Genomic DNA, 24,381 nt, shown 5'->3' with positions numbered 1-24,381 from the left:
TGGATAATAAAATGTAAACTGCAGGCTGCTTCTCGAAACTTGTCAATCTTATTTCCACAAATATTGTACAAAAGCTTCGATATAAAACAGATAGTACAAAATATTCTAATGTAGGTAGTACAGAAAAGTTTATACAAATATTCGAGAGTAATTATTTACAGATTGTCTTATGGCGCATCTAATACTGCTTTAGGACTGCAGTATATTACATTTAATTATAAAATAGATCGTGTGTAATGTATTAAAAAAAGAACGCTCTAAGGAAACGTTGAACCTTAAACAAAGGACTTAAACGTATGTTACTTCCAGAAATACGCGTAAATATCGCACTTATTAGCCGGTGAATTGAACGATGAAAGTATGCACAATAGATGACGTACGAGTTACAGGACTGGAATTTTTTTCTTTGCGCGACAATCGCGTCCTAATTACACCTGCAATGCGACGAAGAATTACACTGTGATAATGCTTACTCTAGATTCAGTCTAAATCGAGAACACGTCGCGCTAGATCGTTATACGTTTTATCGTCATCTTCCAAGAATCCTTGGCTAGCCACGCCAAAGATGTTTGTCCATAATAAATCGCACCAGCAACGACAAGACCATGAGGAAAATGATCACCGCTCCACCGACCAAAATGGCGCCGTATTCTGAAAAATAATAGTCATTGTGTTTCGTATCCGAATAGATTGCGATAAAAGCACGTTAAACATGTTCTATGACATTTTGATTACTCGAATCTTTCAGCGAGAATACAAAAACACGAAAAAATTTAAATTTCAAATCGTCACATTGTAACATTTATTCCTTATTTTCATTTTTACTCCTGGTAAAAATGACATTTGTATGCCGACGAGTATAAAAAACAAATTTAATTTTACGTTGGAACAGGGAGGTAACGACGAAGTGAAACGACCGTGCTTTTCTGCAAAAGCAAAAAGAGGAGAAAAAAATATCAGAAAATGGAGGTGATGTCACTACAAAGGCAGACCGCGTGCATTTTGCCGTGTTACATTCAGTGATTACAATAAAAAATTGATGGTAATGAATCTTCAGCAGGTCGAATTATGCATGCTGGAAACCGAGCACCATTAAAGATCTCGTTACACGCGACATGCGTGCTCCAAACGATGGAAAATTTCACGGCAAAGAGTCGCGTTCTCCCCGCTCCCTTCCTCCTCCTCACTTTGCATTCAAACGAATTTATTCCCCGTCGCAGCGTGACAATTCCAAGTACAAAACACTGAACATACAATTACGAATCACAAGACAAATAGGGCTGCGATTTTCAATGCAATTAAAAATAATTATCGCACTTCTGAATCATACGTTTAGGCGGCGTTACGACCACTTTGTAAACAAAATCTCTCACGCTATTTAACATGCGTTGATAAGCAGCAGAAATTAAAATAAAAATTTATTCTACTAAAACCGTGTAACAACGAATTGGGATAAGGTACAAGGACAAAAAAAAAACATTAATCTCAGATTTGAAAAGGAACGAATACATAAATACATAAATCTCCCATAAAAAGTGACTGGAACACACAATTCCTAATAAAAATACTTACTTCGTGTCCTTCCACCTGTATCCTTGATTATGGAGATGTTATCCGTGGAACTTTCTCTCGCGAACAAAGATCTGCGGGAGCCGAACATGAACAGCCTGCAAGGCATTGATGGCACCGAGATTGACGCGTGTTGACCGTCGGTTCTCCTGGGATGGGAACCAAAACCTGGCGACGTCAGACCTGGTTGGAAGCCAGCCAACGGAGTCGCGTCCGTCCTGCAGGATGTTGTATTGCACGCGGAATACCGATTTCCTGAAAAGTTGTACGGCCAACCGACGTGATTCGGTGGAACAATCGCGCTGTAAGGCGGAGGATCGTCATCGTTTCTCTCAACGTCTTCGACGGCGATCGTTGTCTGCGTGGTGGGTCCGTTTGTTGAAGTCCTGGAGGTGGTGGTTGCGTTGGCAAGCTCTGGCGGATCGTCCTGGAGCAACTTCGACGATGGCAACATGATTCGATGTATCCTTGATAGAGAGATTCTTATAAAGATTCGTTGAAGTTAAAAAATGTATGCGTTCATTGGCGATCTGAAAGGAAATGGAAAAATATATTTTTAGGACTATTACGTGTTAACGCTTTAACTGAAACGCAATTCCTACTAGTGTTCCAGTGTATCGTGACAAATGATCATGCACGCTACTAAAATTATGTATCTAAATGACGGCTGACGTTAGTAATGCAAGTATTAATGCCTTGAATAAAGTCTGAAAATACTGCACCGATGTTTGAGACTATACTTGTCTAAAGCTATGCCAGCATTATCATTAAATAAGAGCTCGACGATAATTTATTACCGCGTAATAATTCGCGTTTACGCTTGCAAATAGATTACAACTAAAGAAAATGTTAATACAGAAACTACGTTATCGCCACATGTCACGGAGAGAAAAAAATATTTTTACCGTTGTGCATTTTCATTAAAATCTCAACATCCACAACATTATTTTCATACCGCGATTTTATATTTATTCGTGTCAAGGAAACTTCAAAATACCGAGAGAGTTTCTTTTGCCAGACGATCTTTTACCCTAATCTTTCCTTCTGCTCTGATTCGATCGTGATTCACAAACAGGTTTTAATTATTGATCACATACCAGTAATCCTTGAAACGAGCTACTGCTTTCCTCGCGTTCGGACACTGGATTGGATGAATGATCGACCTCTATATCGACGTGTGTGATTTACGAAGCGAAGACGAAAAGGAATGACGTAATTTCGAATTATCTCGAAACGTCGCAACCAAAGAAAATAGAATTCCGATCTGTTCTGAAGGAAAACTAGAGCCCAATATAATATGCTGAGATGGAAGAAATAAGAAGAATTTTCACCATCAGTCGAGGAACGAGTTCCAGATGTAACGAGACGTTTATATTCCTGAGAGAGCGATTCGAAGATTTCGTAGTAGCTCTTTCATTCTGTAGTTTGCGTAATTCGTTTCTATGGTCTACTTTAGCGGTTTCAATGTCAAGGATAAGTTGAATAACCCCGAAAGTATGGACGAGCAAACAGCCAAGGCAACTGCTTTTCTCTTCGAAGACAGTCGTCGGTTCGATGAGTCAATGGGGATCCCGAATGTGTTTTGATTCCTTTGGATATAAAATGCCTGAAGCTACTTGTTAATTTGAAACGTAATAAAAGTGAAAGTAATTTTATCGATAATTACAAGATAAAGCGTGATGGGAACAAAATTGATTTTTAATTATTCCGATATAATTTTTAATGTAATACGAGTAAACGTTGAAATTGACCTAAAAGTATTTATGTAACTGAAAACATACCGTATCGGATTAACAAACATTGTTGACGTCAAAATTAATGAAACATCTATGTACGATTCCGTGTACTCAAATTTCGCTAAATTTCCACTCCAAACACGTAGATTCTCTCGAACAAGTGGCAATCCAAAACGAAAGTGGTACTTTCTCTAATTAATACACGAATCAAATACACTTTTCACGAATATCGATAAATTACAACCACCGTCTTTCATTTCAAAGAAACATAACTCTGATCAAAATCATATGAATAACGTATCTATCACCACAAACAATTCCCAACTTAAAGCAACTGGATCATGGCCTACCTTTCACACTGCACTTGTTCCGAAGTAAAAACCACAAGCGTCGTCTCAGTCACAAATTCACGATCCGACGAACATCAGGACGTGTCCAGCAACTTGTCAACGGTCCTCACTGTACCACTACCGCAGCACGTCTGCCCACAACAGTCGACAAAATCAACCGACTACAACCGATGCTCGCGATTTGTACATTTCGCAATGGTCGAGTGTAGACGACACGATCAACAGGTAGCAATCGCAAGACCGCGATACTGTAGACCGGAAACTGTCTTATTGACCGTACGAAAGTACGCGAATACTCGAGAACTCGTTAGATACACGAGGCGTGAGATGCTCCTTGGATCCTTAATCACACAGAACCAACGAGGGAAGCGTGCAAACGCCTTTTTCAGTGTCGTTTGAGACATTTCTTCATGCTCAATGCGCGGACAATTGTCGAGGGCCCTGGTAATATTCCTTGTTTGTTACCCGAGTCACGATGGACGATATTCTTTAATTGTATAGTATTGACGATGATACACGTTGCGAGTAACTGCAGATTCGTAGACACATGAACAAGAGACGAAGATTCTAATATTGCTTTGTAACTCAGGTTGTCGTCTATGATACCTTTATGATTTTATAGCGTCCAGAAGAATAGCTGGCGTCAGGTGCGAGTAGCTGCAGGTCCAAAGACACGCGAACAATCGACAAAGATCCCGATAATATTCTTCGTTCATGAACCAAGTCACGATCAACACTCTTATAGTTTTTTAACACTCAGAAGAATGGTTTGCGTTGGCTGTAGTTAGTTGCAGGTTCGAAGACACACGAGCGTCCAGTGACGATGATAACGGAGTGGCGGTTGTCTGTCGACAGACCATCGGACCAATCGCGCACTCTACCACGGCCAATCCTGCGTCCATCGTTGCCCACCTCCGTGTCTATCCTACGGGAATGTCGAGGACGTTGCCGGTGATCAAGGTCACAACCACATCGCCTTTCGTGGTGGTCGCCGACTAACTGTAGAATGAATGTGACTAAAGGAGACCGATTTGTGTTTAGCTATCTTTCGAATAGCTTGCGTCAAATATGGGAGTGGTGCCGGCAGAGGAGGTATGGTGAGGTCATGAAATTGGTCAGAGTTTAGAGAGTTGTAACAGGAATTTGAGTAGGTGGATACATAAGCTAAAAGAAATACAGTAGGTGGATACGATTTCAGGTAAAATATGTTCTTCTTCTTCTTCTTGTTCTTCTTCTTTTGCAGTATCTATATTTTAAAAAATTCACCTAGCGAAAACCTATTTTCTAGAAAAATATCAGCGGACTGATTTACAGTCTGTCATTCGTTAGAGATTAAGAAGAAAGATTTGAATGATTAACAATTCGACTTCCAAAGGTGATCAGGTAATAAGGATCGAATGTTCGGAAAACTTTCCCTGCGCATGGTAAGTTTTTGCCATTTACTCGAAGTCACGAGGCAAAGTACAAGATACCTGTTTCTCTTAAATGATTTGCAAATTACGTGTCATTGCAAGAACAACTCGTTTCTGTCCTAAACCTCGATTTTATTTTAAATTTTAAACGTCTCGTTAAAAAGAGGAAAACCTTCATGTGAATTAAGAGAAAGCGAACGTAGTTTTGTCGAGTGAAGCATATTTTTATTTATTTACATTGCGCCTCGTCAATGATTGGCCTGTTACGCGGTGTTACGAGTTACACTGCTTTCGCTGTGACAGCAGTTAGGAAACCTCGAATTATGTAACTACGGCGATACGTCAACATGATCGAATACGATTAGGCACGTATCAATTTATGGATGTCGCTGCAAAATAGTCTGCAGCTAATTTTACACGCATTCGTACGATTTGACACATCGGAAGAAAAACGCTCGTGATGTAACGCAGAATTTTGCACGTATCATCTAATAATGTAAGAAAACATCAAGATCGTTGTGATAATTTTACGACCTATAACTTGTATCCTTTATCTCAATAACGACTGAGATTATTTTTGTCAAGAGCACTTGCATGTTTTCCTGTGACTTCAATATTTCTGATATAAAAAAAATCACGATTTGAATCCATAAATATTAATGACTGCAATAAGCGAATGACAACAAAATAAAGTGTGTATCGTAAACAGCGACTAATTACATTAAGTGATCAGGTTAAGGTCAGGTTTTTTCCTCTCCTCTTTATCTATCTTTCCATATTCTCTCTTCCATTCTCTAAACTGAAGATAAACTCTTGAGAACAAATTCTCACCTAGAATCCAGCACACCTACTTATACCACTCTAGGACAGATTGTTCCTCCTATGCTCTGCGAGCAAAGATCCCAGCTTAAACTAACGCAACGTAATTACACAAGAATCTGTGAGCAACTGCGGCGAGACAACCTCTGAACAATCAACCAAAGGTTACGCAAACTTCATTCGTATTGCAATAAGACGCAGTACAAGTACATATTCACCTCATCACCGGCAAAACGCATCCGATTAAATGCGTTCAACGGTTCGCACGATGACGCTTTTTGCCGGCAAACCTCGTTGTCATTCACCGTACAGGCGATGCTTGAGAAACAGCAGATACGTCTGCTAGGTTGTTTTAATTTTCAATGCAGTGAGAGCACATTTTCGTTGCGGACTCGATCGCACGAGTCGTGTTCCGCATACGTTCGCGCGAACGCCAAACCTCCGTAAACACGCACGCACACCTGTAGGCGTGAATTACGTGCTTGGCATACTTTCCACGGTGTCAGTGAGGAGAGAGAAAGAAAGGAAAAATACACCACAAAAACGTGCGAAAATGGACAACAGCAGTAGCGTAGCTCGCTATCGTCGCCGCGAATCGTGATTTATGCGCACAAGTTAACTACCGAATCGACAGAGCGATATGATGAAAGATCAAAGTTGATCGGAGTCCTATTGGTCTCGCGGTCGTTCGAGATTTCATAGAAAACAACGCGGAAGCGCGACCACCTTCCTGAATAAAACGGAATTTTTCTATAATAAGAAAAGCTTTATTACCAGGATCGTTTGTTATCCACGCTTAATGTATCTCGACAAACAAGTTTGTTTTGCAACAGCAAAGCCATGTTAGATGGAATAAAGATATGTAATACGTGATATTAAAACATGTAAATGAAGAAGTGAGAAAAACGCTTGAAGTGAACGATGTGGGTTAATAATATCAATTTAATATCATGCTTGTAATTCCAATAATACATTTAGATTATTCGCTTTCCTTTTTGCTTTCTTTTTCCCGTAACCCCGTTTGGATCTTCAAGTGGTAAGTTATTGTATATTATTTGTTCGATGATCTTTACAATATCATATAGAATTGATATAAGAATTTATTCATCGACAAGCTTCAACTTCTACTGTGTGATTGATTCTAATTTATTAGATGTATTAACAGCAATTCGTTGTCGTTTATAATTTGTAATTTGTAACTTGCGAAATGTTGCTAACAGTGTTAATTCATTTCTCTGCGGAATGCAGCAAAACAACAGAAACCCACCGAATCCAACAAATATGATGAAAAATTGAACTTACCTTCTTTCGTTTCCATTTCAATAGGAATATCCACGAAGCACATAAACTTTGGTCCCGGGTACGAGCAGAAACGAAAGAGATATCATCGTTTCCGTATATCCAGGGGTAACGACCCTATAACGAGTCGCGGCGCGAAACGAAGCCGGCAAGTCGAACGTACGCGCGCTGTTATTGAAACTTGGATGGTGAAGGTGGTACGAGGCGATTTCTCGGTTGCACTGCGATCGCGCGATAGCCTGCACGCTCGTGTTACGTGAGAGGAGAAGGGAAAACGCACTCGCGAGATCGTCGGTCATAAAGGTAGGTTACTACTGGATCTACGGCGACTACGACACGACGGTTCGTTCGCGCGAGTAACACGCAGCTCCAACGTGTTATGTGCGCCAGAGATGCATTTTTTGCGTTCACATTCGAAAACACCGGCCACGCTTCTCTTCATCGTGCTGAACGGCTACCTACTGAATCGTGGCCGAGTCGCGGAAGCTGTCGGAGCCTAAGGAATCCGGCAACGTGTTCGAACGCGTTACGCAAGAATTTTATGTAACACGTTACAAAATGATGCTGAAATCTTTCGAACGATCTCATTCAGTCGGCCGGCGAAAAACCTCGTTGTTACTCGAGGTTCGTGGTGTTTCGCGATAACCAGAGTGGCAAGAATTTTTGGCTTAGATTAAGGTGATTTTTGCTTCGGATACCAAGTTATGGAAATTCGTTACAGACATAATGTGTATTCTATTGGTAGGTAACGGCGTCAAGCACTGACGCAAACAAATTAATTGTTTGTAAATATATTCATTTTTATTCTATTATCTTGACCCCCTACGACCTGGATAGATATTCCGATCGTAATAGGTTATAATCGATGTTATTCATATTCTATTCATACTCTTGTACATATCGATATTGTTATTACGAGAGAAAATTCTAGAAATAGCGCTAATACGACCAATAAGATAAATCATTTATTGCATTCACTTATGCATTCATATATTACCTTCGTAATAATTAATTACGTATTGTAACCATCTTGGTAACGAGATCTTTCTTCAATTAAAAAGATACAACATAATGACATGGATTTTGCTAAATGTTTGAAAAAAATCATATATTCATAGACTGGAGAAAATCGATAATCTCCCCTCTTCTTGTGCGGCCTCGAGATAAGAACTAAAAATACCGACGAATTTCTTCGCGAATTTCAGTCTCGTAGTCATGGACCCTGCAATGTCATCGAAGCGACACCTAATCAAACCTATTCGACACCTAAATCACGTCTAGCGGGAACGACCTACACGTTTCCTCCGAAACCCAGGCAATTCGAGCTGCCAGTTAGGTCTGGAGTCCGCGATAACGTTGCCATCGTCGTTGCAAAAGCGAGTCAGTCGGTCTTAGTTGCCAGAAAGTCCCGTTAGAGGAATCTCTGCCGGGAACGTTGGGGATCGTCTTTGTGCCAGTGGAAATCGTAAGATTGGTATCGCGTTCCTCCCTCTGATATTGCGTCTCACCGGTGGCGTCGTCGTCGTCATTGTCGTCTTTTATTTCAAGGGAAATTAACGACGACCGGGCGAGTAATTGTCGGCTGTTAAGCCGCCGCGGAACGTAATTACGCGAGGACAAAGCGACGTAGCAGGAGTAAATACGGAAACGCGGTAGCGAGGAAAACGAATTTGTCACGGCGGTTTTCGGGGAGGGTGGTACGAATGGGGTAGAGGCGGCGAAAACTTCTTCTGCCGCTTTCATCGGACCTAGCGAGTTTTCCAAAGTTCCCCGGTCGGTTCTGTCGGTGATAGGCGTGCGATAACGAGCACAATGGACGTTGCATAATTTTAATTGGACGCTTTGTCCGACCCCTGTCTCCTTTACCCGCCTGGTAACGGGATTACGTGTCAAGAATGATTTTAGCCGAACGCCCGTCGCATCCTTCTCGGACGGTTCGATTTTATAATGAGTTCGATCGTGGTCGGTCCCCTTTTGTCCACAGCCAACGAGGAAATCCGGTGCATTCGAAGAATTTCATTAGAAGTCGGGAGTCACTCTACGGAACTTTCAGACACCTCCCTATTTCAACTTCGGTTTGCCTTTCCTGATTGACAGCTATTAACTGATACTGTCTTTCCTGATACTTTTCTCGTTCTTTCTTTGTGAAAAAACTCGAAAAAGATACAGGAGATTATTTACACTAATGGAGGACAAAGCTAAGCGATTTTTCGGATAATCGACCTGGCAAAATTAAATTTATGAATGGCATAAAACAATTGGAAATGAAACAATTTTCATGCATGGATTTATTAGTTCCATCGAGTAGTTTATTATAAGACATTAAACTTGGATACTTGAAACAGGAAGGACAAGTGTACACATTTTTACGCAATTTAATGATTCACACTGTGTTTGAAAAGAACTATCAATTTTTTATATCTTTTTGTCCTTGTTCTCGTTTGTTTTTCAGTCTAAAAAAAAAAAACGCATTTATCCTTGATTCTGAGAAAAATATACTTTTCATCGTCCGATTCTTGTACTTGTTTATTTGTTGACTCTAATAAAAATATATCCTTTTTCATTTCTGCGAGAATTTTTACTTAGCGGAATGAGATAATGCGATTACAACAACAACTGATAAAGCGAGTTTCTATGGATTTAAATGTTCCACGTGGAGTACAGTATGATAACGGTTCTAGTTGGAATGTAACGTTACGCACAATACCGTTCATTGCGTAACAATGGCGATTCGAAACTACATCTTCCGCGCTTTCAACGCGTAATTTAATTCGTAATGTAACGTCTGGCTTTCACCGACGTCTGAAAGTACACGAAAAGATAATTCTTCCGCAAGACGGTATCTTAATGCCGCGAAACTCAGCCGTCAGATAATGCCTGTTATTAATTTGCAAGGACGGTAATGCGACTTCTGCGCTGAATAAGGTCGCACACTGCGTAACTAAAGACGTTGCTTAATTAAATTAGCAGTTACAGCTAACGTTAACGTAAGAGAATCTCTCCCTTTCCACTTGTTCCAAAAGCATCATCGAAACGTTGTGTCTCCTTCCTTGGTATACAAATTTCTCTCTAACTATGACATCTTATATTTCAACTTAACATATTATACACCTTTCTCCCTAGTAGACTCGTATTTCGAAATATGAACGATTTCTCGACGCGTACAGTGCCTACAGTATCATTATTTAATTCCTTAATATCCAAATTTATTTCTAATTTACAAGGAATGTACAAAGAATAGCGATCTATAACAAAATATTTTTACACACAGTCAGCTACAATAAGTATTTGTTCACCTACTTAACTTTTTTAACATATTATGTTATCTCATTTAATTTTTTGTTGCTGTATGATAATCATGAATATGAAACAGTTGACAATATTACCTTCTTCTAAATTCTGTCGTTTTAATTGTAACCTTGTGTACATATCTATATGCTGTATGGATGTTCTGTATTCGTTGATCCACCTACATGCGAATCGAGTATGGTAAATGGACGAATACTTCTGCGACTGTGATCCTACCATAAAATATACTTTAGCTTCGATAATGTCAGTAGTCCAGTTAAATAAACAGTTAAGTGACAAGTTGACTCTGCCCACGAACATTACGTCTTGTATAGCTTGTATGTTCCTACTTCTGTGCCCACACACGTCATAAGCGTAAGCGTTGTGAACTTAATCACTGCTCTTATTTATACGTATGTTCCAAATTCATTAAAACATACGTATATTCCTAATTCATAAGACTACACATATTTTGTCTCAAAGTAATACTCAACAAATGATAACGAAGTAGTACCACCATTCAGCATCACAAAAGCACACTTGATCACGATCACTTAGCTCGGAACCAACAAATCGTAACCAACAAACCGAATTCCACCATACGTATGTCCGTATTAGCCATAAGTATTTGCATTACAGGCATTAGAGGGAGGAAATGGACTACAGCGTTGCACAAACGTTAAGAAACACTCTGTGTACGTTGTAATTAAGTGACGAGCAATTACTTCTTGTCCCTTGAATATGACGAAACGGATAGTGGCGCAAGGTATGTACATGGACCCGAAAGTCCCGGTGATCGCGCGATGCACTTATTTCGGGGGAATTAACGAGCGTGGGTTGGCGTTGGACGGAAGGGTCGAAGGGCGGAATGGAACGCCGAACGTGCGAGGGAAGGGGTCGTGCAATTTAATCGTCGTGAATTAAGCGCCAGGGGACGTAATTACGCGTAGAACAAAGCACTGACCCCGCGGTCCACGCGGCCAAGTAAATACGGAAATATAATGGTACAAATTTGTCGCGAGTGCACGGCACTGCATCCGTTATCGGCGACCATTGCGAGGGCCCGCTTCCACCGACTACAGGTGGGGGTCGCGAGTGCAATTTAAAAGTCCATTTGTTTCTGGATAACGTCAGGAGACGCCGACGCCAACGGTACACGCATTTCATCCGAAAAATATTGTACCTGAAAATGGTGTACCGGGGTAATACGTAATGGTTACGCACGGCTTCTGTGGACGATGAGTTAAAAATAGGTGGCAGAGGGGTGAAGAAGCGGCGGGATAAATTTACCGATAGCGAGACTGCCGTTTTGGCCAAGGATTTTTATAGAGATATGAATACGACACTACGTGATAGATAAGCACATTTATATTTTGAAATACTCAGAGATTGCAAGGAAGTTTGTTGAAGATGGAAGATTGTCCCAATCGCATATGTCACGATATTTTAGGAAACAGTTTAACAAAAAATTGATTAGCAATGAACGTGCTAAAAATGGTAATAGCGATATTAGCAATTTTGCAAAAATACTACTACGTGTAAATTCGATTTTGCATATCATTTTACGAGCATCCATAACTATCATGTAAGTCACAACTATCATGATTCGCCTCGCCCAATTATATTACTCGTTGATCGAAGAAACCTGTTTCTATGAAATACTTCTCATTCCTCCGCTGCAGTTTGCACCATTAAAGTTAATGCCCCTATACATCACAGGTCACGGCGTCGCGTGTTTGCGGTTTGTCGCAAACAGTCGATGATTAAGTTAACGACGCATTCATTCTGCGAAACGAAGGAACATTATGTCCCCCTCATGCATGCGTCTGTGTCCTTGGCAAATTGCGTTAAACAGTCCGTTTCTCGTGCGCGTTTTGTGTCGCGTGTCTTTCGCAGTTTAACGATGATTCGCGCAATTAATTCTTCGCTTCGCGTTTCCGAACTCCCGGAAGAGTTATTGATCGGTTCGATTATCATCGAGGTCGTTGACTCGCGCTGTCGCGCTCCCTACGCCTATGCGTGTTACAAACTATGTGACAGTGAATTGTGAACGAAACTTAAATCATCGTCGTTCGAATTTCGCCTCGTATTTTTCAACTTCCCATTTCGACGACTGTCACCGATCGATTACAGACGGTTCACAGTGTGTTTCGCGTACAAAGCGCAACGGTCGACGCCGGCTTGTGTGTTTTCAATGTTCACGGTCACGGTAGCGAACGTTTGCGCAATGGATTCGAGAAATCGTGTCGAAAGCTAGAACGAAGTTTCAAACACACGACTTCAGTTATTCGAGACACGTTTGGTAAACGGTACTCTGTTTCGAAATGACTTCGATCCTAATACATCGTTGAAAAACGAGTATATGGATAAAATGCGGGATTTACACGAATCGCGTTTTGACTAGCTAAAACCTGAATTACGGTATTTTTTAGATTTTGAATACAGTTTTTAGGACGATGATAGACACAAGAATATGCAATTATTTGTTACAGCAAGAGACACATACAAAATATCGCCAATTACAGAACGTATTTCCTTTTTACATTGACAGTTCTTCAATATATACCTGTAAATTTTGTTTTGAAGAAACAATGTAAGTAAAACACGAACTGACGTATTATTCTATATCTAACAGTATTAAACATTTCACGTCACGTCTATACAAAGTACGATTCGTCTTATTTTCTGTTGATCCTAAGATATACATATTTTATGAGCAAATTAAAAATTCCCGCAAGTATGTTGTAAATTTGCGTAGCGAAATACGCGATGGAGGAAAGATAGAGGCCCGTGCGAAACAAGGTTTAGTTAGCCAAGGACGTGCATTAGGATTGGACAAAGGAGCCAGGAGGTTAGTGATATAATTTATTCGTAGTGTAGATGCGTGCGCTCGTGAAGAACAAGAGACACGGTGGCAACAGTATTACGGCGAACGAGGATAAACGAGTGTCATAATTAAGAACGTTCCACGGAAAAGCTCGTTTTCACGACACTTCGAGCCTCTCGTCGCTTTATCGTCGCTTCGTGTGTCGCTTCAAGTGAGGATATTGCGCGTGCACGTGTGCTACGCCATCGCATAGACGCGCTTACACACGCGTTTGCCATTTTACTCGCGAGCCTCCAGAAGCTGGCTTCGCTCCCGGAAATTGCACGGCGTGAATTTAGCGCTTTGCCCTTCGACAGCTTGACTGAGTACACTTTCCGCCGCGGCGTGTTAGACGACAGGTTCGCTGACGCGCGGCCGCCTGTTCGCTCGTGTGCGTCCCTGTACGTCGTATTTAGGTTATACGGGGTGTTCCACAAAGTAATCGAGCAACGAGAAACTCGTGGCGAAAGTAAGATGGCCATTAACGCTTTCGCGTTGAACCTCGTCTAACGAACACTCGAGTGCGCCCGTGGTGAAATTTAAACGCGCTGGTGCCACCGTTTAGTTCAAATGCTCGTAGTGTACGCTACTGGTGCGAGCATGCGCGCGTCGCGTTGCTTTTACGCGTCGAGTACCATTGAACGAGTTAAGGAAGTTAAAGTTGTTAAAGAAGCGCTGCTGCGAATGAATCTGCGAAAAATTGCCGAGAAATGCTTCCACGAGACCGTAACACGCGATTAGGGTACCATCAAATCTTTAGAATTTTTTGGATGAAAATGTAAAAGATGACGAGCTGCTTGATCGTATTGTAGTTTGGTTAATACAAACGCGAAACCTTGTCACGGGACGATTATGTTACAATCGTTAGTTGTAAAATTGTGTTATGTTAATATCGTTCCGATCTTTAGAATGTTGCCGAATTCTTGATTAAACGAACAATCATATTAATTTAGCAATGAAATAAATCTTCGTTGAGGAAAGAATACACCAAGGAAAATATTATCTACTTATTATCTTAATGATATTCAGTTGTCAGGATGTTTGTCGTCCACGGTGTCAATAGATCGTATAAACTCAGATTGTTTCGTTTATCTTACATCTGTGGCTGTACAGTACGTTATGTTTAATGTATGAATGAGCCTAGAAAGCGATACGTGGAATACAAATGGTTCTCGTTAGAGTCGCGAACGATCGAAAGAATTTTGCGACGCGTTACATCTCGAGTCATAGATTAATTTGACTCGGATGACGAGCGGTCACTTTTCATTGTTAAACGATCGTCAGATTTAATCACTAATGATATTTAATCAGGAAAGCAAAGTTACTATTTTCATTTATTTGCGCCTTAATGTTAATGGTCGAGGACTGGAATAATTTAGTTTCTGGCTAAATATAGACGCGATAGACCAGGATAGAACCTGATGCGGTTATGAATAATTACAAACTGAACAGTCTTCTATTATTAAAACTGCTCTTATCGAAGACTTCGTGACTAAAGCATAAACCTATTGACAAGCTTGCTAACTAAATTTAGTAACATTTCCTTAGGTCCATCTTCTTTCCTTCCTTCTAATGTTCAATTTTTACCATGTTTTGGCCATCACAATATGAAATGTCTCGAAATACAAACGTGTCTCTGTTTGTATCGTTCGAAATTAACATAATTATAATTGTCAGGAACTAGAATACGCCTTGAAGGATTCGATCCATTGTATAGTTTACCGTATAAAGTATGCTTGTGTTCTTTGTAATATTAAAATCAGTTGACTAACCTTTCGATGTATTCGAACTAACACCTATCCAGAATCAACTCGGTACAAAGTACAAGTATCTTTGTCACTCGGTGGAACTATGACACATTACACACATACGTCAAACGAAGGAAGTACAAACTGAAGGATTTTCAACGAACAGCATCGTTAATTACAACCAATGACACTTAAGAAATGTCCACTTAAGAGATCATCTAGCAAACATCGACGTCAGATCAAACGCGGAAACGGTGGTAACTCGTACTGGCGTCGCCACTTTAACCTACCATCTCCCGCGATGATCAAGGATTTCGAGTGCGCTTCTGCGCCCGAATTTTCGCGGAGTCGTGAACAAAAACGCGGTCCAGCCGACCAACCATCCAGTTAGCCGCGTTTTTTTTTTCTTGTTCGCTGAAGCGAAGTTTGATTCGACCGCGATGACATCGTTGACACGACATCACACTAATCCTTTTTTTCCTGTCGCGTTTGCGGTGAGTCAGCGAGCGTCACACTTGGTGCACGCTGGAAAACCAAAAAAATGAGACAAAAACCAGCAAGAGCATGGAAAAATAGGAACTGACGTGAAAACAAGGGAAACAGAGAAGCAAAAAAAGGGGGGGGGATAACCGTAAAACAAACCGCGTATACGAAATGATACAATGGTTCTCACGCGAGTATTCGAATCGTGGATTGTTCGCGACCAAGACGATGGCGCACAGTCGGTGTACAACGGAACGACAATTCGAATTTCCATCGTGTTCGCTGGGTAGCCGCGCATTTTTTACAGAAACGCGCCCCGTCGCCCAGTTGGCGCCGAAACCATTGATTAAAGTCCGGCGCCGACCCATTTTTCCCCGCTTCTCTGCCCCTTTCTCTCAGCCCCTATATATTTCTCTATCCTCGCTCCTCGGTTCCTCTCTTTTTCTATTTCGTTGGTCCTCGCTATATTTCGTCCTCGTTCATGCTCTTACCCCTTCCATTTTTGCTTCCGAGCACGGCGCGTACGCGCGAACTTTTTGGCACGGAGATGTGAGCGCGTTAGTACCGCCCCGATTGAGAATCACCGACACCACTTGGCTCCGACTGATCTATAAACCTGTGATGTCTCTGTGAAGCATCGCCAGCTAGTCTGCCTCGCGTGTTTCGGGTATATCGCTTGTGATAAAGCATGTTCACGGACGATATTGCAGTCTCGATCTCTTTCCGCGATCGTTCATTGCTTGTTTTAAATGTCTAATGCTACGTTGCCAGTGGAAGATTTTTCGAGAGCACGGGATATTACTAATATGTAATATGTACTTTCTCGTGAAATCAATTAATCAACTAACGATGAGAAACTTAAGAAAGGTTCAAAACAATTATAAACGATAAACTAATTTTGGAGTTCCGAGAGATTCTTGGAATCTCAGACCCCTTTGGGTTCTGTATGACTTTCCTTTCCAAGAAATCCTCGGAATTCCTGAGGTCCTTGGAAGATTTAGTTCCTTGATGTCCTTGGCATTTTGGAAGCCTTGATGTTTTGGGGGCCTTGAGCTTTCCAAAATCTTCAAAACTTTCTCTCAAGGCTTCTGTCATCTCTCCAAAGATTTCGAAATTTTCTGGAATGTCTTATTCGCCTAAAATATAAATTACATTTAATGCGTATTCTAGCGTATTACACAGTCATCGTTATATTTAATTGCTGCTCTCGTCACCATGTTGACCTCCATTACATATGTAGTAGAAAAGTAATAGAAAAAATTCTACCAAGAATTGCGATATTTACATACATCTCTGAAACAAGGCTATGAATTCGCAACAAGACTCTAAAAAGACCTTGGCGCAGAAGATATTTCTTAATCCAGCCTTTGCCAGAGTCGACATAAGTTAATGAAACTTACGTTTTAGCTACCAAATAAACATAACAGATCCACAAAGCGAAATTATAATTACACACATACATACATTTTTATATTTTTCTTACGCGAAAAAGCTTCATATAAATTGTAGTTTCTCTTAATATCGTTTTAACTTGAAATATTAGAACAAGAATAGGGTACAATAGAACGATACATTTTCAGAATGGTATCGATTCCGAATTTGTACCGCTACATTTAACAAGCACCAGCGAGCCGAAGATACATTGCACAGTGATGTATGGCATGCTTGATAAACAGTCTATTGAAGTCGCTGTTTCTGAAAATACCTGTATTATTCAATACTTTTTTTGCGATCTAACTGACCATAAGCGCCCTTCGATTCCTTTTCCATGTGCCTCTAACCCGTACAAACATTTCGGATGAATTTTAGAAAAATGTTCTCTCACAGAAATTCTACATGTATAACAATGTTAACTTGGTTTAACGCATTTCAAGCTTCAGCAAGATTGTAAAACAGATAAAACACCATCAGAGGAACGAAATCGTTTGGAATATTCGTATTGTTTCAATTCGAGTGAGCAGCACGTGATCGAGTTATTTGATTTACTGCGCGTTTCCCAGATTCGTCGGAATTTGTCGTCGATTTGCGAGATCGCGCAGCCGAACTGATAAAGGCTTAAATCGTAGTGAACCGATAAGATCGTTACCATTATCATACGTGGCGTCGTTCGACGCATTATCATACGTTGCCTCGCGTTTATTGAACAAAACAACGATCGAGCTGAAATTGATTGCTATCGTCCGCGAGAAGCATTAATAAATGAAACCTATTAATATCTATACACGCGACGTTTTCCCGTATGGTATATTAATTTTATTAAATAACGGTCACGCTCGGAATTTTGGAACTCAAAAACGCAGGAAGAAGGCACGGATTGTAATAGAAATTTATTCTAGCAACAAAATGAAAACACGTAAATGCGGTAATATAATATTATGGAAAATACGAGGCGTGTATTTACGTGATTTATTCGATAACGAAGTTCGAAATCGAAATTTATATTACGCCCGGGGTGTTCCGATTGCAATTGATTAACGTATCACGTGCATCGTGCACGCTATCCATTACAGCTTGCTCGCTGCTTGATACGACCACAATGACTGACCGTGAGCACCCGCCTATCGTTTAGCGGTGACGTCTCGCCAAATTACTACTCAACATGGTAACTCTTTCGAAGAATTCATTGGCCAAAATTCTACGTAACTAGAACACAGATCCTCTAATTTATAACGATAATTCACAATTCATTTCTCGAGTAGAAGCCGATATAAAGTCAGAGTATGAATAAAGATTAAAACGTAGCTATTAACTCTTCAAATATATTTTTTAAAGTATTTATAAGTCTATAGTATTTTCAAGGCTAAAAAAACCCCATTGGAATAACCAATTTAATGCGTGCCATAACTACTGAAAGATAATTAAAAAATACGTTTACATTCTTTTTCCGCCTGTAAAAAAAATACAAGAATCTATCTTTATTGGTTCACTTTCGTCGTAAAAAGGAAAAAAACAATAACTAATTAAATTTTCTGTATTTTTATTTTTACTTTCAATAATTGTAATTTTTATTCCCGCTTATTAATCGTCGAAAAGAATTTCGCGACTCCGCGCCGATGGGCGCGTTCGTCACGCGAGTGAACACGGGCGCAAGCAATTAACGGATTTAAATGGGGAGGTTTGCCCGTGCAGAACTCGCCGTTGTTTTGCGTTACAATTTGTAAATTGTAAATTCGATCCACGCGAACCCACGTACACTGTCGCGACCGTAAAACGAGATAATTAATGAACGCGATGAAACGGTAACATCGGAGGATTCAGCCTGACGATATTCCACGGAATATTTCGAATATCGCCGACTATCTTGCAATCAAGATACCCGATACGTTGACGAGTGCAACATGGCCAGAAACAGTTTTCGATGTAATCGTGATACCATGTCGGAAAACGATTAATCGCTCGAACTAAATTCGTGATAATGCGCGTTAAAATTTATACAACGATCTTACGATGAAACGGTTATGTTTTCATGTCTCGAACGATCGATGTTCAGAAACAATGTCGCTATTGGCGTAGATTTTACGAACGTCAGTTTTAACGGATTGGATTCGATAAGGGAGCTTTTGATGGACGATTACTCTGAGGGCGCAAATAAATCTTGATTACAAAGTCACTCTGCAGCACTCGGATTTATCACTTGCAGTCAATCTCGGTTTACAATTTGTTTTCGTTTCTTGAACCACTTGCACGTTGTGTTTTTAACAACGCCGCTATTCTGGCTGCTATGGTGTTGATTTAAACATTGAGTCTCTTTAGTGAGAAATTCATAAACGAGGAAGATAATTATTTCTTATCTTTCTGCAAGAATAGAAACCATTTGTAACAGAATTATTTATTAGTAATATTATTTATTTTGTATGGTTGAACTAAAGAAAACCTAAACATTTAAATACATATATGTATACCAGTATTTTCTAAAAAATTAAAAAATGAAACTCTCAAGAAAAAATCTCTCTTAACTCAGTATCAAATTCCATACGACGAACGCTCGTAAAGCATTGTCGAACACGAATACTCGCAGCTTTATTGTCGACGAGTTCCAAATAATTTAAAATCGAAACATCCAGATTCGCTATCGCCCGAATCGTATATTCCTGATATAAACTTGGTACAGTGTATTTGAAGAACGTGCGCGAAGTTGAACGGGGCAGCACTCGTCAGCTATCTTCACCGCTGGTGCAGGACTTAAATCCGCACAGCGTAGTACGTGCAAGCGCTAAAGACGCTCAATGGAGGCATTGGAGACGTGGTGTAAGTAACGATCATATTTTGCTGCCATAACGGAACGTCACACACACACGGGCCCCTGAGTAGGAGCGAAGGTGGTGGCGATATCGCTGCCTTTTATTATTGGCGCAATAAAACCCCCGTAACCGAGTAATAATTTAAGAGTCGAGCGCCGTTCAGCTAGAGCACCTACGGCGCCGCTGTCGACTCTACGCTCCGACTAGACGAGCTGCCAATAAGCGAGCCTGTGAATCCTTTCGGCTTGTATAACGCGAGCTACAGTGACTTTTTACGAGCTTCCTGGAAACGATTTAAAGTCGAACGACAGGGCTCGAACGTGAGCTTCGAGAGCTCGATCGTTGCAACGTGTTTGACTCATAAGGCGGGTGTAAGAGAAGGTTTAGTGAAACGGTGACGACAGCGTTGAGCTACGTCGTAAGAAGGTTTCGTTCATTGAAAGTTTCGAGTGGAATAATTCAAAATTGGAAGGAGGATAAAGTTCTAAAATTATTAGCGAAGGAAAGTTCTGTGTATCGATTTCCAATGTCAACGATATAATACCGCACATTGTAAGAGAGCAAAGTTGTGTTAATCGATGAATAGCAACATGAAATCAATATGCTTAGTTCTACGAGCTTACCCTGATATTCCTTCATAAATTTTACTATCTTCCAATACTCTACTCTTCTCACACCGTTTTATCTCGGGAAACTTTAAAAGCATGAAATATTTGCTTTCTACAGTTCACGTAAACGCACTTTTATTTTTCATAAAACTATTCGAACCATATCAAGCAACATAACATTGTGAGTTTAATTTTTTGTTCGTGTCATTCATATATGAGTCAGAGTCTAGATCGTTGTACGCTATATCTGATGAGTTTAAAGGTTGAATGAAGCTTGTAGATCTATTTTCGATTAACCTCGGTCTCTCTCGCCAGTCAAATTACCACAACGCTGTTCAAGTCACGCATCTTGAACTTTTGAAAAATGATTAATCGTGGACCACGACGACACTCGTCAAAGGAGATCGAAAGTCACCGTGTCTTTGTTCCGTTCCGCCGCGAAGGAGCTTGCTCATAAGTTTTCTGGGACGTAGCGAAAATCGATCCGCGACGACGAACGTCTGAATAAGCGCGGGCGACGTATTGTCGAACGCTGGAAGAATAAGGGAATTGTCGTTAGTCCGTCGGTAACACGGTTGAATTGTGCGCTGGAGAGATCGAGAATAGATATCAGGTCAGACGTTCGGTGTAACGAGGTTTTCTGTTATCGAGCCTGAGATACCCCTGTCTACCTAGCGGAGGCAGACAGTCGGTGAAAAACGTCGGTGAATACCGGTCGCGATGCATTTCCGTGTAACCGTGTCGGATGGGGACAGAAGCAAGGAAAACAGAGTCACTCGGGGAAAAGTGGATCCTTTCTTCTTCGGTTCTGTCCTGCGCGATTCCAATTTTCTTTTCTTCATGTAGCAATTGGTATTTCGGTTAGTATTTGCGAATCTCTTGAACAGTCGAGGTTTTATTGCGTTTTCTCTTATTCCTTCTGGAGAGTAACGATATGTCTGACTGCATGGTCAAACCAACCTCAGCCATAAACCACATCATCTTCTTACCATACATAGGATGCTACAAACAATTTAATTTTACGCTAGAAATATACCAGTATCAATAAATTAATGGACCAACTTTTCTCTTTGTGTTATTCACATTCCATGTTTCTTACTTTAGAAATCCTATATAGATCCTATAGTATTTGTTTCAGTTCCAAAACTTCGTAACCACATCTTTGAAATATCTAACCATATAAAACCAAGTAAAGGTACGAGAATGCATTGAAACAAACCCGTCGCCGTATAATAAATGCAAGTGGAAACTGGAACGAAACAAATAAAACACAGCGGTGAAAACGATTTTTTATCTTCATCGAGGAAAAAATCGTCTTTGCACCTTTTTCCGCATCCAGATCGGAGTTTGCAATGCCTGCGAACCACTTTCGCGCGATATGGTCGATGGACCGACGTTTTTGCAGCTCCTTTTTCCGATAATTAATGTTCGCCGGTGCAGGCCGAAGAACGTGGATGGAGGACAAATGCGAAAGAGGAGGCGAGGCCAGATTAATGATAGTTTTACTTGCAGCCATTGTAAGAACGATGGATTTGACGCTATCAGGGGTGCTAAGGATACCAGCTGGAGGAAAGAAGCGAAATTTATTAGTCGAACGTATCCTGCCTGAAACCAAGATTTAATATATTCAACTCTGCCAGAACGAATTCCAACTGAAATTTTATTCGTTGTTTTAACGCGACGCTAATGTTTTTTGCGATCAACGATTCCAATGCAATCTCGACTGTTTTACCAGAGAGTAGTAAAATCGCTTTCGGTTCCAGAATTCAGAGCCGACACAACCAAATAGAACTAAGTTGAAAGGATTTTTTATAGTCTTGTAAAATCGGGCCAGATCTAATCGCATGGAAGAGAATAACAGTAAATTGGAACGAACATTTGACTCGATTTTGACCTGATTAAAGTCCATCTAAGACCTTGTACAACCACGCCGTTCTGGATCGATGTACATACTTTCGATACGTGACTGTTTTCTGTGCAATAAAAGCAAGTCCTTTCTGTGAAACTCATCGTTACTCTTCGCTTTTCGGTCAGATAATCTTGTTTCTCTATCGATCGCGAGGACCGGCTAGTTTCGTTGCAAAATTTTCTAAATAATTTTACTTACAATTCACAAAGCGTAACGTGCAACAATTATCAAAGAAAAATGCATTTATCTGTAATTCTCGTCGATTTCTTTTCACAAGATTCTATACGTAGGATATACCAAACAATTTCACTTCAGACTATGACCAATCTCTGGCGCGAAGCTCAACGACCCTAACATTATTCTCACAATTGGCTCGTATCCCGCGTCTCATATAATATAAACAACCATTTAGAAAATCGTTTAGGGGGCCCATACATAGCAGCTACGGCCGCGAAAATTACATCTCGGGGTTAGAGGAACAAGGAACAGAGAGTAGCCACGTCGATACATCCGAGGGAGGCTTAATCCAACGCGAACCGACATAAACCACGGAACTTATATACGTCGTAACGTCGTGCACCCGGCACCCTCTGGAGCTGAAAGGACGAGAGTCGACGCGGGATCGTGCCGGCAGGAAAAGGACTGGTTCTCTCGGAAACGTGCTCGTCGTGACGAGCTGCTTTTCTTTTCTCGCGTTTCCATTTTCCTCTCATTGTCCCTTTTCCTTTCCACTCCGACCTTCCCTCTTCTCGTTGTTCCACGTCTTTTCACAGCAACGATACAACGCAGTTACGACATCGAGTCGAAGGAGCATTTCTCGATCGATACCTGGCACTGTTTATTCTTGCCTTACCTCCGACACGCGGGAAAAAGCAACTGGGTGACGTGAGATGCAGCCCGACCGAGGGGTGGAGGACGTCGAGGCTCATGACGCGGTAACGACAATATGGGAAGACTGGTTAAAATCGGGAACGCGAGGGAATCACGATGACTTTCGCGTTGTAGACCGACGCGTCCTCGTCGCGGTGAACCGGAGGCGACGTGGCCTCGTCGAAGAAACGCATTTCCGTCGAGTTCGAGGACCCTTCTTGTCGAGGGATTTTAGCGTGGCCTGACGCGCGGAGAGAAAAACGAGCCTCGGCCTCTCGGTGGCTTTTTCGAGGACTATATAGCTCGTTATTTATTGCCCCGTCGCGTTCGGTAAATTATTTTCACAGATCTCCCCACGAAGGAACGGGCAGCCGAACACTGTGGAAATTGAGCGGAGAGATGTGGAATTTCAGAGAAACTCGTCAACGAACTCGAGCTAGTCGTAAACCGGGATTCAAAATTTTGCAGCTAAGGGTGGGAGCGTGTTGAAAATTGTTGCGTTGTGTTGGAAAGTTTCGGATGAACGTTGGGGAATTTTGGAATAATTGTGCGGGCGATTTTGTGCAACGCATTTGTTGGGAAAGTACGGGTTTAACAAGTAAGGCAATTTGTTCGCGATGTTACATGTGTTTCTGTGAACTGTTTGATCCCTGTTAAAGTCGCAATTGATTTGCTGGATACTACACGCGAAATTTTTCCTAAATATTTTTTTATTGCTGAGATAGAATAATTGTTATTTCAGCCATAATTTTTGTGCAAAAATTGCCATCAATTGTTATATCAAAACATTTAACAATTTTTAGAAAAGCACCTTTACAGGTTTAACAATTCCGCTATTAAATATTATAGGGGGAAAACATGATAGGATTGATAAGTACATTTTGTTGATTAAACAATAGAATTTTGATACGACAATACGAGTAAATATCAAATAAATATCAATACGAGACTGAATTTGTAAACGACAATACCTTAAAGGAGCCAATATTCGCTCTTATTTGCATTTGAAGCGGGAACTCAATAAGCTTCGTGATAATCGGGATTAGAACCGAAACGGGCTCTGGAGGTACGAATACGGCTACTAGAAACTTGGGAACGATACTTACGCGGCATCTCGATTTTCACGATATTCACGTCGATTTGCATTCGTTTCAATTAAGTAACCTTTGCCAAACTATTTGAA

General features: G+C 40.8%; 2 protein-coding genes and 1 long non-coding RNA gene across 17 annotated transcripts in view; 1 reads left to right on the top strand and 2 right to left on the bottom strand.

Annotated features, from left to right (window-relative positions):
* Positions 1-26: 26 nt before the first annotated feature.
* On the bottom strand, positions 27-7,661 carry LOC126867348 (uncharacterized). Of its 5 annotated transcripts, none has more exons than XM_050621786.1 (3): positions 7,189-7,661; positions 1,573-2,099; positions 27-651 (listed from the first exon to the last, which is right to left on the bottom strand). In XM_050621786.1, exons 2-3 carry the CDS (start codon positions 2,021-2,023, stop codon positions 551-553), a joined length of 552 nt encoding a protein of 183 aa, XP_050477743.1. In that variant the 5' UTR covers positions 2,024-2,099; positions 7,189-7,661; the 3' UTR covers positions 27-550. The 5 variants fall into 5 exon arrangements, with proteins under 5 accessions (XP_050477743.1, XP_050477763.1, XP_050477752.1 ...); XM_050621806.1 differs by lacking the exon at positions 7,189-7,661 and adding an exon at positions 5,899-7,169; XM_050621795.1 differs by lacking the exon at positions 7,189-7,661 and adding an exon at positions 4,262-4,407.
* Positions 4,404-24,381, bottom strand: part of LOC126867318 (farnesol dehydrogenase-like) — a 66,103-nt gene continuing 46,125 nt past the window's right edge. For both annotated transcript variants that reach the window (XM_050621720.1, XM_050621713.1), the window contains exon 6: positions 4,404-4,654. In XM_050621720.1, coding sequence (XP_050477677.1) covers positions 4,412-4,654 — 243 coding nt within the window. In that variant the 3' untranslated portion in view covers positions 4,404-4,411. The remainder of the gene's footprint in view (positions 4,655-24,381) is intronic.
* Positions 7,780-24,381, top strand: part of LOC126867377 (uncharacterized) — a 58,925-nt gene continuing 42,323 nt past the window's right edge. For all 10 annotated transcript variants that reach the window (XR_007690244.1, XR_007690260.1, XR_007690269.1 and 7 more), the window contains exons 1-2: positions 7,780-7,926; positions 11,113-11,239. This is a non-coding gene — a long non-coding RNA (uncharacterized LOC126867377). The remainder of the gene's footprint in view (positions 7,927-11,112; positions 11,240-24,381) is intronic.

Source organism: Bombus huntii, chromosome 1 (genome assembly GCF_024542735.1).
Source record: "Bombus huntii isolate Logan2020A chromosome 1, iyBomHunt1.1, whole genome shotgun sequence".
Taxonomy (NCBI): domain Eukaryota; kingdom Metazoa; phylum Arthropoda; class Insecta; order Hymenoptera; family Apidae; genus Bombus; species Bombus huntii.
This window is presented reverse-complemented; position numbering and strand designations above follow the sequence as displayed.